The 17,123-nt window shown below is 59.5% G+C and overlaps 1 protein-coding gene across 2 annotated transcripts; it reads right to left on the minus strand.

The window, feature by feature from the left end:
- Positions 1 to 590: 590 nt before the first annotated feature.
- LOC139242601 (C3a anaphylatoxin chemotactic receptor-like) lies at positions 591 to 6,555 on the minus strand. Of its 2 annotated transcripts, XM_070870436.1 has the most exons (2): positions 6,451 to 6,555; positions 591 to 2,291 (listed from the first exon to the last, which is right to left on the minus strand). In XM_070870436.1, the coding sequence occupies exon 2, from the start codon at positions 2,282 to 2,284 to the stop codon at positions 1,193 to 1,195; it is 1,092 nt and encodes a 363-aa protein (XP_070726537.1). In that variant the 5' UTR covers positions 2,285 to 2,291; positions 6,451 to 6,555; the 3' UTR covers positions 591 to 1,192. The 2 variants fall into 2 exon arrangements, with proteins under 2 accessions (XP_070726537.1, XP_070726536.1); XM_070870435.1 differs by lacking the exon at positions 6,451 to 6,555 and having other exon boundaries at positions 591 to 2,456.
- Positions 6,556 to 17,123: the final 10,568 nt, after the last annotated feature.

A 17,123-nucleotide genomic window follows, 5' to 3' on the forward strand; every position in this document is an offset into this window, starting at 1 on the left:
CGTTCCGGGACCCTCGGGGGGGAAAGCTCCGTGGGGAATTCCCCCAGTCGTTCCGGGACCCTCGGGGGGGAAAGCTCCGTGGGGAATTCCCCCAGTCGTTCCGGGGCCCTCGGGGTGGAAAGCTCCGTGGGGAATTCCCCCAGTCGTTCCGGGGCCCTCGGGGTGGAAAGCTCCGTGGGGAATTCCCCCAGTCGTTCCGGGACCCTTGGGATCTAAAGCTCCGTGGGGAATTCCCCCAGTCGTTCCGGGACCCTCGGGATCTAAAGCTCCGTGGGGAATTACCCCAGTCGTTCCGGGACCCTCGGGGGGGAAAGCTCCGTGGGGAATTACCCCAGTCGTTCCGGGACCCTCGGGGTCTAAAGCTCCGTGGGGGATTACCCCAGTCGTTCCGGGACCCTCGGGGGGGAAAGCTCCGTGGGGAATTCCCCCAGTCGTTCCGGGACCCTCGGGGGGGAAAGCTCCGTGGGGGATTTAACAGCGGACTGACTGCGGAAGGCCCAAAGTGTTTTTTTTTTATCAGTCTCAGTGATTTGGGCGATGACACGGGTTTGGAGGTGTCAGTCCAGCCCTGTGTCGGAGCGATCAATGACTGACTGCGCCGCTAGGATTCACGCACGTGCCCGCACGTCGCCCCAATTCTCGACGTCGCGGTCAGTTCCAGTTCAGTGTCGGCCCGCCGGCAAATTCGGGCCGCTTAATTCCCCGTCGGAGGCAGAATGAGGGACCTCAGTGACGGGGGAGAGACTGGAGAAGCCGGGGGTGTTCTCCTCGGGGCAGAGAAGGTTGAGGGGAGATTTAATCGAGGGGTTCACCATCACGAGGGGTTTAGGTCGAGTAACTAAGGAGTGATTGGCGGAAGGGTGGAGAACCAGAGGACACAGATTTCAGGCGATTGGCAGAAGAACCAGAGGCGACACGAGGAGAAACGTTTTTACGCAGCGAGTGACAAGGATCTGGATCGTGCTGCCTGAGAGAAGGGTTGGAGGCAGACTCAATCGTGGCCTTCGAGAGGTAATTGGATAAATACTTGGGGAAAATTGCAGGGAGATGGGAAAAGGGCGGGGGGGCGGTCTGACTGGATCGCTTTTCGAAAGAGCTGGCACTGACTGGATGGGCCGAAGGGCCATCTCCTGCGTATGCTGGGTGATGCTTGTATTCGATGAGCGGACAGCTGACCTGTCATGACACGCCCTCACACACTCTCGCCAAGGCTGGAGCGGGATTTGAGCCGGGTGCTGTTGACCGACTGGCTCGGGTCCTCGCTGAAGGCGATGCGCAGCGTGGTGGCCAGCGAGCGCCGGAAGCGCTGGCGGAAGTCGCGGCCCACGAAGACGTAGAGGGGGGGGTTGAGGGCGCTGTTGACGGAGGCCAGGCCCACGGCGGCAAAGTCCCAGGTCAGGGCGGCCTGCAGCGAGGGGGCGAAGGCCTGCAGCAGGCCGAACACGTGGTAGGGCAGCCAGCAGACGAAGAAGGCGACCACCACGGCTGCCACCAGCCGCATGGGCTTGTGGGACTTGGCAAAGCGGGCGCCACGCACGGTCTGGACGATGCGCAGATAGCAGGCCGCCATGATCAGGAAGGGGAGCGCGAAGGCCAACAGGGCCCTGGTGGTCTCCACCACCGCCTTGGTCCTCTCGCGGAAGTAGGCCCGGCTGTAGTCGAGCGAGCAGTAGGAGAAGCCCAGCCCCGGGTGGGTGACCACTTGACGGTTGAGCAAGGTGGGCAGGCACATGAGCAGGGCCAGCAGCCAGGCCACAGCGCAGGCCGCCCGCGCCCGGCACACAGTGCGATGCCGCTGTGCCCAGACTGGGCGGGTCACTGCCAGGCAGCGGTCTATGCTGACCAGGGTCAGCAGGAAGACGCTGGCCGACATGTTGAGGACGATGGCCGAGGGGATCAGCTTGCAGAGCAGGTCGTGGCTGGGCCAGCGATTGGCCAGGGCCACGTTGGCGATCTGGAAGGGCAGCGAGCAGCAGTAGGCCAGGTCTGCCGCCGCCAGGTGCAGGAACCACACCGAGTTCACCGTCCGTTTCATCCTGAAGCCCGCCACCCACAGCACGGCCAAGTTGCCGGGGACTCCCACCAGGAAGGTGACAGTGTACATGGCGATGGACACGATGGTCGCCGGTCTCAGTTTCAGCCCGTTCCCGTCCATGTCCCAATTGAAGTATGTGTAGTTCTCATTGTCGGTGTAGTTGCTGATGTATGTGTAGTTGTCGTCGTAATCGATGAAGTTGTAATCGATGTCGCCGTGACCGTCGCCGTAACCGTCGTCGCTGAGCATGGCAGATCTGGGAGAAAGATTGTTGGCAGAAATGAGAGGGGCCATTTTTTGGCAGGAAAGATAGGAAGGTAGAAAGGAGTGAAGAGAGAGAGATAAAGAAAGTGAGACACATGCAAGTCCGTTTCTCTATTTTTGCTCAGTGCGGCACTCCCTCAGTACTGCCCCTCCGACAGTGCGGGGCTCCCTCAGTACTGCCCCTCCGACAGTGCGGGGCTCCCTCAGTACTGCCCCTCCGACAGTGCGGCGCTCCCTCAGTACTGCCCCTCCGACAGTGCGGCTCTCCCTCAGCACCATCCCTCCGACAGTGCGGCACTCCCTCAGTACTGTCCCTCCGACAGTGCGGTGCTCCCTCAGTACTGTCCCTCCGACAGTGCGGCGCTCCCTCAGTACTGCCCCTCCGACAGTGCGGCGCTCCCTCAGTACTACCCCTCCGACAGTGCGGCACTCCCTCAGTACCGCCCCTTCAAGAGTGCGGCTCTCCCTCAGTACCGCCCCTCCGACAGTGCGGCACTCCCTCAGTACTGCCCCTCCGACAGTGCGGCACTCCCTCAGTACTACCCCTCCGACAGTGCGGCACTCCCTCAGTACTGCCCCTCCGACAGTGCGGCACTCCCTCAGTACCGCCCCTCCATGAGTGCGGCACTCCCTCAGTACCGCCCCTCCGACAGTGCGGCACTCCCTCAGTACTGCCCCTCCGACAGTGCGGCGCTCCCTCAGTACTGCCCCTCCGACAGTGCGGCACTCCCTCAGTACCGCCCCTCCAAGAGTGCGGCTCTCCCTCAGTACTGCCCCTCCGACAGTGCGGCACTCCCTCAGTACCGCCCCTCCAAGAGTGCGGCACTCCCTCAGTACCGCCCCTCCGACAGTGCGGCACTCCCTCAGTACCGCCCCTCCGACAGTGCGGCTCTCCCTCAGTACCGCCCCTCCAAGAGTGCGGCACTCTCTCAGTACTGCCCCTCCGACAGTGCGGCACTCCCTCAGTACCGCCCCTCCATGAGTGCAGCACTCCCTCAGTACTGCCCCTCCGACAGTGCGGCACTCCCTCAGTACTGCCCCTCCGACAGTGCGGGGCTCCCTCAGTACTGCCCCTCCGACAGTGCGGCGCTCCCTCAGTACCGCCCCTCCATGAGTGCAGCACTCCCTCAGTACCGCCCCTCCGACAGTGCGGCACTCCCTCAGTACTGCCCCTCCGACAGTGCGGGGCTCCCTCAGTACTGCCCCTCCGACAGTGCGGCACTCCCTCAGTACCGCCCCTCCATGAGTGCAGCACTCCCTCAGTACCGCCCCTCCGACAGTGCGGCACTCCCTCAGTACCGCCCCTCCAAGAGTGCGGCACTCTCTCAGTACTGCCCCTCCGACAGTGCGGCACTCCCTCAGTACCGCCCCTCCATGAGTGCAGCACTCCCTCAGTACCGCCCCTCCGACAGTGCGGCACTCCCTCAGTACCGCCCCTCCAAGAGTGCGGCACTCCCTCAGTACCGCCCCTCCATGAGTGCAGCACTCCCTCAGTACCGCCCCTCCGACAGTGCGGCACTCCCTCAGTACCGCCCCACCAAGAGTGCGGCACTCCCTCAGTACTGCCCCTCCGACAGTGCGGGGCTCCCTCAGTACTGCCCCTCCGACAGTGCGGCACTCCCTCAGTACCGCCCTTCCATGAGTGCGGCACTCCCTCAGTACCGCCCCTCCAAGAGTGCGGCACTCCCTCAGTACTGCCCCTCCGACAGTGCGGCACTCCCTCAGTACCGTCCCTCCGACAGTGCGGCGCTCCCTCAGTACTGACCCTCCGACAGTGCAGCACTCCCTCAGTACTGCCCCTCCGACAGTGCGGCACTCCCTCAGTACTGCCCCTCCGACAGTGCGGCACTCCCTCAGTACTGCCCCTCAGACAGTGCGGGGCTCCCTCAGTACTGCCCCTCCGACAGTGCGGCGCTCCCTCAGTACTGCCCCTCCGACAGTGCGGGGCTCCCTCAGTACTGCCCCTCCGACAGTGCGGGGCTCCCTCAGTACTGCCGCTCCGACAGTTCGGTGCTCCCTCAGTACTGCTCCTCCGACAGTGCGGCGCTCCCTCAGTACCACCCCTCCGACAGTGCGGCACTCCCTCAGTACTGCCCCTCCGACAGTGCGGGGCTCCCTCAGTACTGCCCCTCCGACAGTGCGGCACTCCCTCAGTACTGCCCCTCCGACAGTGCGGCACTCCCTCAGTACCGCCCCTCCAAGAGTGCGGCACTCACACCTTCTGCAATTCTCCATTTTTCAACAGTGGAGCAGATTATAGGAACAGGAGGAGGCTGTTCAGCCCCTCGAGCCTGTTACATTAGGGACAGGAGGAGGCCGTTCAGCCCCTCGAGCCTGTTACATTAGGGACAGGAGGAGGCCGTTCAGCCCCTCGAGTCTGTTACATTAGGGACAGGAGGAGGCCGTTCAGCCCCTCGAGCCTGTTACATTAGGAACAGGAGGAGGCCGTTCAGCCCCTCGAGCCTGTTACATTAGGGACAGGAGGAGGCCGTTCAGCCCCTCGAGTCTGTTACATTAGGGACAGGAGGAGGCCGTTCAGCCCCTCGAGCCTGTTACATTAGGGATGGAGTCTACTCGTTGCCGATTCTCAGGAGAGCCCCTGCGGCCCTTCTCAGGTGCACAGCTCGACCCCAGGACTGGCGACTGACTGACGGGTTTGCAATGGGCACTGATTGAGTGACAAATGTTGACCATCAAAATCCAGTCATCGAAAACTAACCTTATCTCGCTGCACCTCCTGGTTAACTTTCAGGGTCAGTCTGCCCAGTCATTGACAGCCCTTTCTCAGTGCTGTTCCGGACCTATATTATCGCCCCCCACTGCCACACACTGCTGTGATAGCAAGTCCCGCTAATCCATCACCCCCCGTGCTCGCTGACCACATCATCTCCATTTCAAAATTCTCATCCTTGTCTTCAAATCCCTCCGTGGCCTCCTTCACCTCCCTCCCTATCTCTGTAAACCCCTCCAGCCCCTACACCCCTCCCTATCTCTGTAACCTCCAGTCCCTACACCCCTCCCTATCTCTGTAACCCCCTCCAGCCCCTACACCCCTCATATCTCTGTAACCCCCTCCAGCCCCTACACCCCTCCCTATCTCTGTAACCTCCTCCAGTCTCTACACCCCTCCCTATCTCTGTAACCCCCTCCAGCCCCTACACCCCTCCCTATCTCTGTAACCTCCTCCAGCCCCTACACCCCTCCCGATCTCTGTAACCCCCTCCAGCCACGACACCCCTCCCGATCTCTGTAACCCCCTCCAGCCCCTACACCCCTCCCTATCTCTGTAACCCCCTCCAGCCCCAACACCCCTCCCTATATCTGTAACCCTCTCCAGCCCTTACACTCCTCCCTATCTCTGTAACCCCCTCCAGCCCCTACACCCCTCCCTATCTCTGTAACCCCCTCCAGCCCCTACACCCCTCCCTATCTCTGTAACCTCCTCCAGCCCCTATACCCCTCCCTATCTCTGTAACCCCCTCCAGCCCCTACACCCCTCCCTATCTCTGTAACCTCCTCCAGCCCCTACACCCCTCCCTATCTCTGTAACCCCCTCCAGCCCCTACACCCCTCCCTATCTCTGTAACCTCCTCCAGCCCCTATACCCCTCCCTATCTCTGTAACCCCCTCCAGCCCCTACACCCCTCCCTATCTCTGTAACCTCCTCCAGCCCCTACACCCCTCCCTATCTCTGTAACCCCCTCCAGCCCCTACACCCCTCCCTATCTCTGCAACCTCCTCCAGCCCCACAACCCCCCCGAGATCTCTGCACTCCTCTAATTCTGCCCTCCTGACCATCCCTGATTATAATCGCTCCACCATCGGTGGCCGTGCCTTCTGTTGCCTGGGCCCCAAGCTCTGGAACTCCCTCCCTAAACCTCTCCGCCTCTCTCTCCTCCTTTAAGAAGCTCCTTAAAACCTCCTTATTTGACCCAGCCTTTGCTCACCTGCCCCGATATCTCCTTGTGAATTTACGCTCCTGTCGAGCACCTTGCGACATTTTAAGTCAAAGATAAATCCATGCGCTCGTTGACGCCGCGGCGAAATAATGTTCGACAGAACGAAGCACTTCAGAACGTGTGTTCTTACACCCACAGAGCTAAATACGTCCCCACAAAACTTCAACCCAGGCCAGACAATAATCCACCTACTTGTCTGAGCGTTGAGTGCGGGCTTGTCCTGAGAGGCTGGATCTGGTCTCGACGCGATGGCTGGGAGCTCAGCAACAAGCGAGACGCAAAGCCTGTCTGCTGAGTGTCTTGGTCAGCTCCCAGAGTGGCTCAGTTCCTCAAACCCACACTGTCGGGTCAAACTGTTGACATCCGACTAAAACCATCCTCTTCCTCATTTTTGCTGCACTGCATCAAAGGTACAACGTTGGTTAGATAGTAGGGTAAAGGGCCCCTCTACAATGTCCCATCAAACACTCCCAGGGCAGGTACAGGGGGTTAGATACAGAGTAAAGCTCCCTCTACACTGTCCCATCAAACACTCCCAGGGCAGGTACATGGGGTTAGATACAGAGTAAAGCTCCCTCTACACTGTCCCATCAAACACTCCCAGGGCAGGTACAGGGGGTTAGATACAGAGTAAAGCTTCCTCTACACTGTCCCATCACACACTCCCAGGGCAGGTACAGGGGGTTAGATACAGAGTAAAGCTCCCTCTACACTGTCCCATCAAACACTCCCAGGGCAGATACAGCATGGGGTTAGATACAGAGTAAAGCTCCCTCTACACTGTCCCATCACACACTCCCAGGGCAGGTACAGGGGGTTAGATACAGAGTAAAGCTCCCTCTACACTGTCCCCATCAAACACTCCCAGGGCAGGTACAGGGGGTTAGATCCAGAGTAAAGCTCCCTCTACACTGTCCCATCAAACACTCCCAGAGCAGGTACAGGGGGTTAGATACAGAGTAAAGCTCCCTCTACACTGTCCCATCAAACACTCCCAGGGCAGGTACAGGGGGTTAGATACAGAGTAAAGCTCCCTCTACACTGTCCCATCAAACACTCCCAGGGCAGGTACAGGGGGTTAGATACAGAGTAAAGCTCCCTCTACACTGTCCCATCAAACACTCCCAGGGCAGGTACAGGGGGTTAGATACAGAGTAAAGCTCCCTCTACACTGTCCCATCAAACACTCTCAGGGCAGGTACAGGGGGTTAGATACAGAGTAAAGCTCCCTCTACACTGTCCCATCAAACACTCCCAGGGCAGGTACAGGGGGTTAGATACAGGGTAAAGCTCCCTCTACACTGTCCCATCAAACACTCCCAGGGCAGGTACAGGGGGTTAGATACAGAGTAAAGCTCCCTCTACACTGTCCCATCAAACACTCCCAGGGCAGGTACAGGGGGTTAGATACAGAGTAAAGCTCCCTCTACACTGTCCCATCAAACACTCCCAGGGCAGGTACAGGGGGTTAGATACAGGGTAAAGCTCCCTCTACACTCTCTGTCAATCTGTGGTGATGTACTCAATAGGTCCTGGATTAAGACTCAGCCTTCTCAGCACGAGTCTTTGTGGGTTGACGTGAAGCCTGCGGCCTAGTCCGTTGCCCAATGAGGGCCGGGTCAGAGCCTGTCTGTTCCTGCCAGGAGTGTGACTGGGAAACGCAGAGCCCCGTGTGGTCGGCAATGAGGCGAGAAAGCTCGGCGACAGGAGGCACACACGGCACTGGCCTTCGAAAGGGAGATGTGATTTGTACAACAACAACAGCGTACATTTATGCAGCGTCTTTATGTAACAACATCAGACACAGGAGCAGGAGTCGGCCATTCGGCCCCTCGAGCCCGCTCCACCATCCAATAAGATCGCGGCTGATCCGATCTTGGGCTCAGCTCCACTTCCCCGCCCGCCCCTTCACTCCCTTATCGCTCAAAAATCTGTCTATCTCCGCCTTAAATATATTCAGTGACCCAGCCCCCACAGCTCTCTGGGGCAGAGAATTCCACAGATTCACCAGAAGAAATTCCTCCTCATCTCCATCCTAAATGGGCGGCCCCTTATTCTGAGACTATGTGCCCCCTAGTTCTAGATTCCCCCACGAGGGGGAAACATCCTCTCTGCATCCACCCTGTCCAGCCCCCTCAGAATCTGATACGTTTCAATAAGATCACCTCTCATTCTTCTAAACTCCAATGGGTACAGGCCCAACCTCCTCAACCTTTCCTCATAAGGCAACCCCCTCATCTTTAATGTAGTAAATCGTCTCGAGCGTTTCACAGGAGCACCATTGCTTGGGACATTTTACTATGTTAAAGGCACTATATAAATAAACGATATAAGATTTGACCCCTGGCCAACATAGGAGATATTTGGACCAGCTTTTGGTTGCCAGTCCCGAAGAGGTTAGTTTTGAGGAGCCTCTTAAAGGAGGAGAGAGAGGCGGAGAGGTTTAGGGAGGGAGTTCCAGAGCTTGGGGCCCAGGCAACAGAAGGCACGGCCACCGATGGTGGAGCGATTATAATCAGGGATGGTCAGGGGGGCAGAATTAGAGGGGTGCAGAGATCTAGGGAGTTACAGAGATAGGGAGGGGTGTAGGGCCAGGAGGAGGTTACAGAGATAGGGAGGGGTGTAGGGGCTGGAGGAGGTTACACAGATAAGGGCTGGAGGGCGTTACAGAGATAGGGAGGGGTGTAGAGGCTGGAGGGGGTTACAGAGATAGGGAGGGGTGTAGGGGCTGAAGGGGGTTACAGAGATAGGGAGGGGTGTAGGGGCTGAAGGGGGTTACAGAGATAGGGAGGGGTGTAGGGGCTGGAGGGGGTTACAGAGATAGGGAGGGGTGTAGGGGCTGGAGGGGGTTACAGAGATAGGGAGGGGTGTAGGGGCTGAAGGGGGTTACAGAGATAGGGAGGGGTGTAGGGGCTGAAGGGGGTTACAGAGATAGGGAGGGTGTTTCCCCCCCGGGGCTGGGGAGTCTAGAACCAGGGGTCACAGTCTCAGGATAAGGGCTCGGACATTTAGGACTGAGATGAGGAGGAATTTCTTCACTCGGAGGGAGGTGAATCTTTGGAACTCTCTGCCCCAGAGGGCTGTGGAGGCTCAGTCGTTGAGTATATTCAAGGCTGAGATCGATGGATTTTTGGACTCGAGGGGAATCGAGGGATCGGGCGGGGAAGTGGAGTTGAGGTCGATGATAAGCCGCGATCTGATTGGCTGGCAGAGCGGGCTCGAGGGGCCGAATGGCCGACTCCTGCTCTTATTTCTTGTGTTCTTCTGAGTCCGCGGGCTTTGAGCCAGCGACGATGACACATCCCAAGTGAAGATGAAGTCGGAGACTTTGCTGGGTCAGGGGAAGCAATCAGTGGTTTCACACGAGCACGAGTGGTATTTTGGTATCACTGCATTTCCTGTCCGATCGTGCTATGACCACACTCTAAGTGACACATCCACCAGCCACATGACCCAGCTTGTGACCAAGCGTCTTCAGCAACTGCACCAATCAAAAATAAAGGTCCTGCATCTCCACAACGCCATACACCCGCTCCGGATGTCCCCAAACGCCTCACACCCAACGCAGTACGCTTCTCAACAGTTGTAATGTGGGAAACGCCAAATTGTGCACAGCAAGCTCCCACACACAGCGATGTAATAATGACCCAGATCGTCTGTTTTAGTGATGTTAGTCCAGGGATAAATATTGTGTAGAGGGAGCTTTACTCTGTATCTAACCCCCTGTACCTGCCCTGGGAGTGTTTGATGGGACAGTGTAGAGGGAGCTTTACTCTGTATCTAACCCCCTGTACCTGCCCTGGGAGTGTTTGATGGGACAGTGTCGAGGGAGCTTTACTCTGTATCTAACCCCCTGTACCTGCCCTGGGAGTGTTTGATGGGACAGTGTCGAGGGAGCTTTACTCTGTATCTAACCCCCTGTACCTGCCCTGGGAGTGTTTGATGGGACAGTGTAGAGGGAGCTTTACTCTGTATCTAACCCCCTGTACCTGCCCTGGGAGTGTTTGATGGGACAGTGTAGAGGGAGCTTTACTCTGTATCTAACCCCCTGTACCTGCCCTGGGAGTGTTTGATGGGACAGTGTAGAGGGAGCTTTACTCTGTATCTAACCCCCTGTACCTGCCCTGGGAGTGTTTGATGAGACAGTGTAGAGGGAGCTTTACTCTGTATCTAACCCCTTGTACCTGCCCTGGGAGTGTTTGATGAGACAGTGTAGAGGGAGCTTTACTCTGTATCTAACCCATTGTACCTGCCCTGGGAGTGTTTGATGGGACAGTGTAGAGGGAGCTTTACTCTATATCTAACCCCCTGTACCTGCCCTGGGAGTGTTTGATGGGACAGTGTAGAGGGAGCTTTACTCTGTATCTAACCCCCTGTACCTGCCCTGGGAGTGTTTGATGGGACAGTGTAGAGGGAGCTTTACTCTGTATCTAACCTCCTGTACCTGCCCTGGGAGTGTTTGATGGGACAGTGTAGAGGGAGCTTTACTCTGTATCTAACCCCCTGTACCTGCCCTGGGAGTGTTTGATGGGACAGTGTAGAGGGAGCTTTACTCTGTATCTAACCCCCTGTACCTGCCCTGGGAGTGTTTGATGAGACAGTGTAGAGGGAGCTTTACTCTGTATCTAACCCCTTGTACCTGCCCTGGGAGTGTTTGATGAGACAGTGTAGAGGGAGCTTTACTCTGTATCTAACCCCTTGTACTTGCCCTGGGAGTGTTTGATGGGACAGTGTAGAGGGAGCTTTACTCTATATCTAACCCCCTGTACCTGCCCAGGGAGTGTTTGATGGGACAGTGTAGAGGGAGCTTTACTCTGTATCTAACCCCCTGTACCTGCCCTGGGAGTGTTTGATGGGACAGTGTAGAGGGAGCTTTACTCTGTATCTAACCCCCTGTACCTGCCCTGGGAGTGTTTGATGGGACAGTGTAGAGGGAGCTTTACTCTGTATCTAACCCCCTGTACCTGCCCTGGGAGTGTTTGATGGGACAGTGTAGAGGGAGCTTTACTCTGTATCTAACCCCCTGTACCTGCCCTGGGAGTGTTTGATGAGACAGTGTAGAGGGAGCTTTACTCTGTATCTAACCCCTTGTACCTGCCCTGGGAGTGTTTGATGAGACAGTGTAGAGGGAGCTTTACTCTGTATCTAATCCCTTGTACCTGCCCTGGGAGTGTTTGATGGGACAGTGTAGAGGGAGCTTTACTCTGTATCTAACCCCCTGTACCTGCCCTGGGAGTGTTTGATGGGACAGTGTAGAGGGAGCTTTACTCTGTATCTAATCCCCTGTACCTGCCCTGGGAGTGTTTGATGGGACAGTGTAGAGGGAGCTTTACTCTGTATCTAACCCCCTGTACCTGCCCTGGGAGTGTTTGATGGGACAGTGTAGAGGGAGCTTTACTCTGTATCTAACCCCGTGCTGTACCTGCCCTGGGAGTGTTTGATGGGACAGTGTAGAGGGAGCTTTACTCTGTATCTAACCCCCTGTACCTGCCCTGGGAATGTTTGATGGGACAGTGTAGAGGGAGCTTTACTCTGTATCTAACCCCCTGTACCTGCCCTGGGAATGTTTGATGGGACAGTGTAGAGGGAGCTTTGCTCTGTATCTAACCCCGTGCTGTACCTGCCCTGGGAGTGTTTGATGGGACAGTGTAGAGGGAGCTTTGCTCTGTATCTCACTGCCCCATTCTCGCCGGTAAACACTGGGACTGGGCCCTGGTGAGTTGACGTGCCGTTTGATTGCGGGAAGCCCTGGGAGGGGCTGTGCTGGGAATGGAATGGGCAGTGACACAATTTATTGGATGGCCGGTGGGTTTAGGGCTGCTCGAAGGCCTGCTGATGGCGTTACATTTGGGAAGTGGTATATTGTGCTGCGTTGTCACTTATCCCCAGCTGTAACATTAGGTCAGTGCTTGGTAAACATTTCCTCGCTCTCCCTGGCCTGACAAATGTTGCAACAACACAGCTGAGGCCCAATGCCCTGTCAGCGAGACCGCTTGTACTTCAGCATTGCGTCTCCCCCTTCAAGGGACACCCTCAAAGCCTCGCCACCGACACCTGGGAGTCCCTGGGCCCAAAGACCAGTCCGCCCTCAGTGGAGGGAGTGCATCCGGGAGGGCGCTGAGCACCTCGAGTCTCGTCGCCGAGAGCGTGCAGAAACCAAGCGCAGGCAGCGGAAGGAGCGTGCGGCAAACCAGTCCCACCCTCCCCTTCCCTCAACCACTGTCTGTCCCACCCTCCCCTTCCCTCAACCACTGTCTGTCCCACCTGTGACAGGGACTGTGGCTCCCGTATTGGGCTGTTCAGCCACCGAAGGACTCACTGTTAGAGTGGAGGCAAGTCTCCCTCGATTCCGAGGGGCTGCCTATGATGATGAAAGCTCTTCCTCCACCGTGTTGCACACCTGGACTCGAGATCAAAGGTACTCACTCCTCGGTCAAAGCGGTGTAGCGAGTGAGTAGGGAGCAAGAGAATAAGGACTCAGACCCCTCCCGCCCCTTTCACCCCCCTCGGGACGTCCCAAAGTGCCTCGCAGACAATGAGGGACTTTTTCTTCATTTGTAGTCACAGTTGATGCTGATTGAAGGATAAATATTGGTCCCAGGACACCGGGAGGAAACCCCAAACCCCTCCCCCTCTCCCCAAACGACCGCCCCAACCCCCAAACCCCTCCCCCTCGCCCCCCAACCCCTCCCCCTCTCCTCAAACGACCGCCCCAACCCCCAAACCCCTCCCCCCCAACCCCTCCCCCTCTCCCCAACACCTCCCCAAACCACCGCCCCAACCCCTCCCCCACACCCCTCCCCCCACCCCTCCCCCTCCCCCCAACACCTCCCCAAACCACCGCCCCAACCCCTCCCCCTCTCCCCAACACCTCCCCAAACCACCGCCCCAACCCCTCCCCCCACCCCCCCAATACCTCCCCCCACCCCTCCCCAAACCCCTCTCCCCCAACCCCCAAACCCCAACCCCTCCCCTCAACCCCTCCCCTCACCTCAACCCCTCACCACCCCCAACACCTCCCCAAACCCCTCAACCCCAATCCCTCACCCCCAACCCCTCCCACCAACACCTCCCCAAACCCCTCAACCCCTCACCCCAATCCATCCCCTCCCAACCCCTACCCCCAACCCCTCCACACCTCCCCTCCCCTCCACTCCTCCCCCAAACTTCTCCCCCCAAACCCCTCCCCTCAACCCCTCACCCCCAACCACCCCCTCAACCCCAACCACTCCCCTCGCCCCCCAACCCCTCCCCCCCAACCCCTCTCCCCCCCGATCCCTCTCCCCCCACAACCCCTCCCCCCCGATCCCTCTCCCCCCACAACCCCTCCCCCCCACCGCTCTTCGTTTACACCCACCCGAGAAGGCAGACAGGGCCTTGGTTTAACATCCCAACCAAACGACTGTCCCTCCGACAGTGCGGGGCTCCCTCAGTACTGCCCTCCGACAGTGCGGCACTCCCTCAGTACTGCCCCTCCGACAGTGCGGTGCTCCCTCAGTACTGCCCCTCCGACAGTGAGGCGCTCCCTCAGTACTGCCCCTCCGACAGTGCGGCGCTCCCTCAGTACCGCCCCTCCGACAGTGCGGCACTCCCTCAGTACTGCCCCTCCGACAGTGCGGCGCTCCCTCAGTACTGCCCCTCCGACAGTGCGGGGCTCCCTCAGTACTGCCCCTCCGACAGTGCGGGGCTCCCTCAGTACCGCCCCTCCGACAGTGCGGCGCTCCCTCAGTACTGCCCCTCCGACAGTGCGGCGCTCCCTCAGTACTGCCCCTCCGACAGTGCGGCACTCCCTCAGTACTGCCCCTCCGACAGTGCGGCACTCCCTCAGTACCGCCCCTCCGATAGTGCGGCCCTCCCTCAGTACCGCCCCTCCGATAGTGCGGCCCTCCCTCAGTACCGCCCCTCCGACAGTGCGGGGCTCCCTCAGTACCGCCCCTCCGACAGTGCGGCACTCCCTCAGTACTGCCCCTCCGACAGTGCGGCGCTCCCTCAGTACTGCCCCTCCGACAGTGCGGCACTCCCTCAGTACTGCCCCTCCGACAGTGCGGCTCTCCCTCAGTACTGCCCCTCCGACAGTGCGGCTCTCCCTCAGTACTGCCCCTCCGACAGTGCGGGGCTCCCTCAGTACCGCCCCTCCGACAGTGCGGCGCTCCCTCAGTACTGCCCCTCCGACAGTGCGGCGCTCCCTCAGTACTGCCCCTCCGACAGTGCGGCACTCCCTCAGTACTGCCCCTCCGACAGTGCGGCACTCCCTCAGTACCGCCCCTCCGATAGTGCGGCCCTCCCTCAGTACCGCCCCTCCGATAGTGCGGCCCTCCCTCAGTACCGCCCCTCCGACAGTGCGGGGCTCCCTCAGTACCGCCCCTCCGACAGTGCGGCACTCCCTCAGTACCGCCCCTCCGACAGTGCGGCGCTCCCTCAGTACTGCCCCTCCGACAGTGCGGCACTCCCTCAGTACTGCCCCTCCGACAGTGCGGCACTCCCTCAGTACCGCCCCTCCGACAGTGCGGCACTCCCTCAGTACTGCCCCTCCGACAGTGCGGCACTCCCTCAGTACTGTCCCTCCGACAGTGCGGCACTCCCTCAGTACCGCCCCTCCGACAGTGCGGCGCTCCCTCAGCACCGCCCCTCCGACAGTGCGGGGCTCCCTCAGTACTGCCCCTCCGACAGTGCGGCACTCCCTCAGTACCGCCCCTCCGACAGTGCGGCACTCCCTCAGTACTGCCCCTCCGACAGTGCGGCACTCCCTCAGTACTGCCCCTCCGACAGTGCGGCACTCCCTCAGTACCGCCCCTCCGACAGTGCGGCACTCCCTCAGTACCGCCCCTCCGACAGTGCGGGGCTCCCTCAGCACCGCCCCTCCGACAGTGCGGCCCTCCCTCAGCACCGCCCCTCCGACAGTGCGGCACTCCCTCAGTACCGCCCCTCCGACAGTGCGGCCCTCCCTCAGTACCGCCCCTCCGACAGTGCGGCGCTCCCTCAGTACCGCCCCTCCGACAGTGCGGCACTCCCTCAGTACCGCCCCTCCGACAGTGCGGCCCTCCCTCAGTACCGCCCCTCCGACAGTGCGGCCCTCCCTCAGTACTGGAGTGGTCAAATCTTGAGGTAACAGTGGCATGGATGAGGGCTTCAGCAGCGGATGAGCTGAGGCAGAGGTGGAGACGACTGATGTGACGGGCAATCAGCTGTCGTTGTCATGCTGCGGCGATCAGGTGGGAAGCTCATTTCCGGGGCAAACCTGCGGCCAAGCGTAACGAAGAGAGTGTGGTTGAGCCGCGGACAGGAGTTGGGGAGAGGGAGGGGGTCGGGGGCTGGGGAAGGCAGTGGGTGGCGGGGACCAATAACAACGGTACAGGTCTTCCCAACACTCAGCTGGAGGAAGTTTCTGCTGATCTGGAATGTGGGACAAGCAGTCTGACAATTTCGAGAGCGCGGAGGGGCGGGAGAGAAGTGGGGGTGAGGTCGCGCTGGGTGTCAGCGTACATGTGTAAACTGATGGCGTGCATTCGCGGGGAATGAACAGCAAGATCCCACGACCATTGTGGTAATGACCAGACCCTCTGGTTTTGTATAATTTTATTGCTAAACATCTGCGAATTCAGTGAATTGCCGATCGCAGGTACATAATTCATTTGACACATATTTTACACATTATACGTGTCTGAACAACACCCCCCAATGGAGCAGCAGCAATGGATCACCACGGTGGCCATTGTGCACAGCACGATCCCACAAGCTATAAGACAATGAGGTGAATGACCAAGGAACATGATTACAAGAGGGATATTGGTCCCCCCCCTCACCACCAGGGAGAACACTGACCCCCCCCCTCCCCGCTCTCCCGATCGTGGCCGCGCGATCTTTAACATCGGAACAGGAGGAGGCCATTTTCCCATCTCCTCGAGACTGTTCCGCCATTCAATGAGATCGCGGCTGGTCTGTATCCTAACTCCATTCACCCGCCTGGGTTCCACAGCCCTTAATGCCCTCGGCTGTCAAACGCCAGAATGTCCACCTGAGAGGGCAGATGGGTGTAACGTCTCGGCTGAAAGTTGGCCCCTCCGACAGTGCGGGGCTCCCTCAGTACTGCCCCTCCGACAGTGCGGTGCTCCCTCAGTACTGCCCCTCCGACAGTGCGGGGCTCCCTCAGTACTGCCCCTCCGACAGTGCGGTGCTCCCTCAGTACTGCCCCTCCGACAGTGCGGTGCTCCCTCAGTACTGCCCTCCGACAGTGCGGCGCTCCCTCAGTACCTCCGACAGTGCGGCGCTCCCTCAGTACCTCCGACAGTGCGGCACTCCCTCAGTACTGCCCCTCCGACAGTGCGGCACTCCCTCAGTACCTCCGACAGTGCGGCACTCCCTCAGTAGTGCCCCTCCGACAGTGCGGCGCTCCCTCAGTACCTCCAACAGTGCGGCGCTCCCTCAGTACCTCTGACAGTGCGGCACTCCCTCAGTACTGCCCCTCCGACAGTGCGGCGCTCCCTCAGTACCTCCGACAGTGCGGCACTCCGTCAGTACTGCCCCTCCGACAGTGCGGCGCTCCCTCAGTACCTCCGACAGTGCGGCACTCCCTCAGTACTGCCCCTCCGACAGTGCGGCGCTCCCTCAGTACCTCTGACAGTGCGGCACTCCCTCAGTACTGCCCCTCCGACAGTGCGGCGCTCCCTCAGTACCTCCGACAGTGCGGCACTCCCTCAGTACTGCCCCTCCGACAGTGCGGCGCTCCCTCAGTACCTCCGACAGTGCGGCGCTCCCTCAGTACCTCTGACAGTGCGGCACTCCCTCAGTACCGCCCCTCCGACAGTGCGGCGCTCCCTCAGTACTGCCCCTCCGACAGTGCGGCACTCCCTCAGTACTGCCCCTCC

Source organism: Pristiophorus japonicus, unplaced genomic scaffold, assembly GCF_044704955.1.
Source record: "Pristiophorus japonicus isolate sPriJap1 unplaced genomic scaffold, sPriJap1.hap1 HAP1_SCAFFOLD_1383, whole genome shotgun sequence".
NCBI lineage: Eukaryota > Metazoa > Chordata > Chondrichthyes > Pristiophoridae > Pristiophorus > Pristiophorus japonicus.

Excerpts from the sequence above, each read along its gene's own strand:
- LOC139242601 (XM_070870435.1), bottom strand. The coding sequence starts at position 2,329 with ATGGCCCCTCTCATTTCTGCCAACAATCTTTCTCCCAGATCTGCCATG.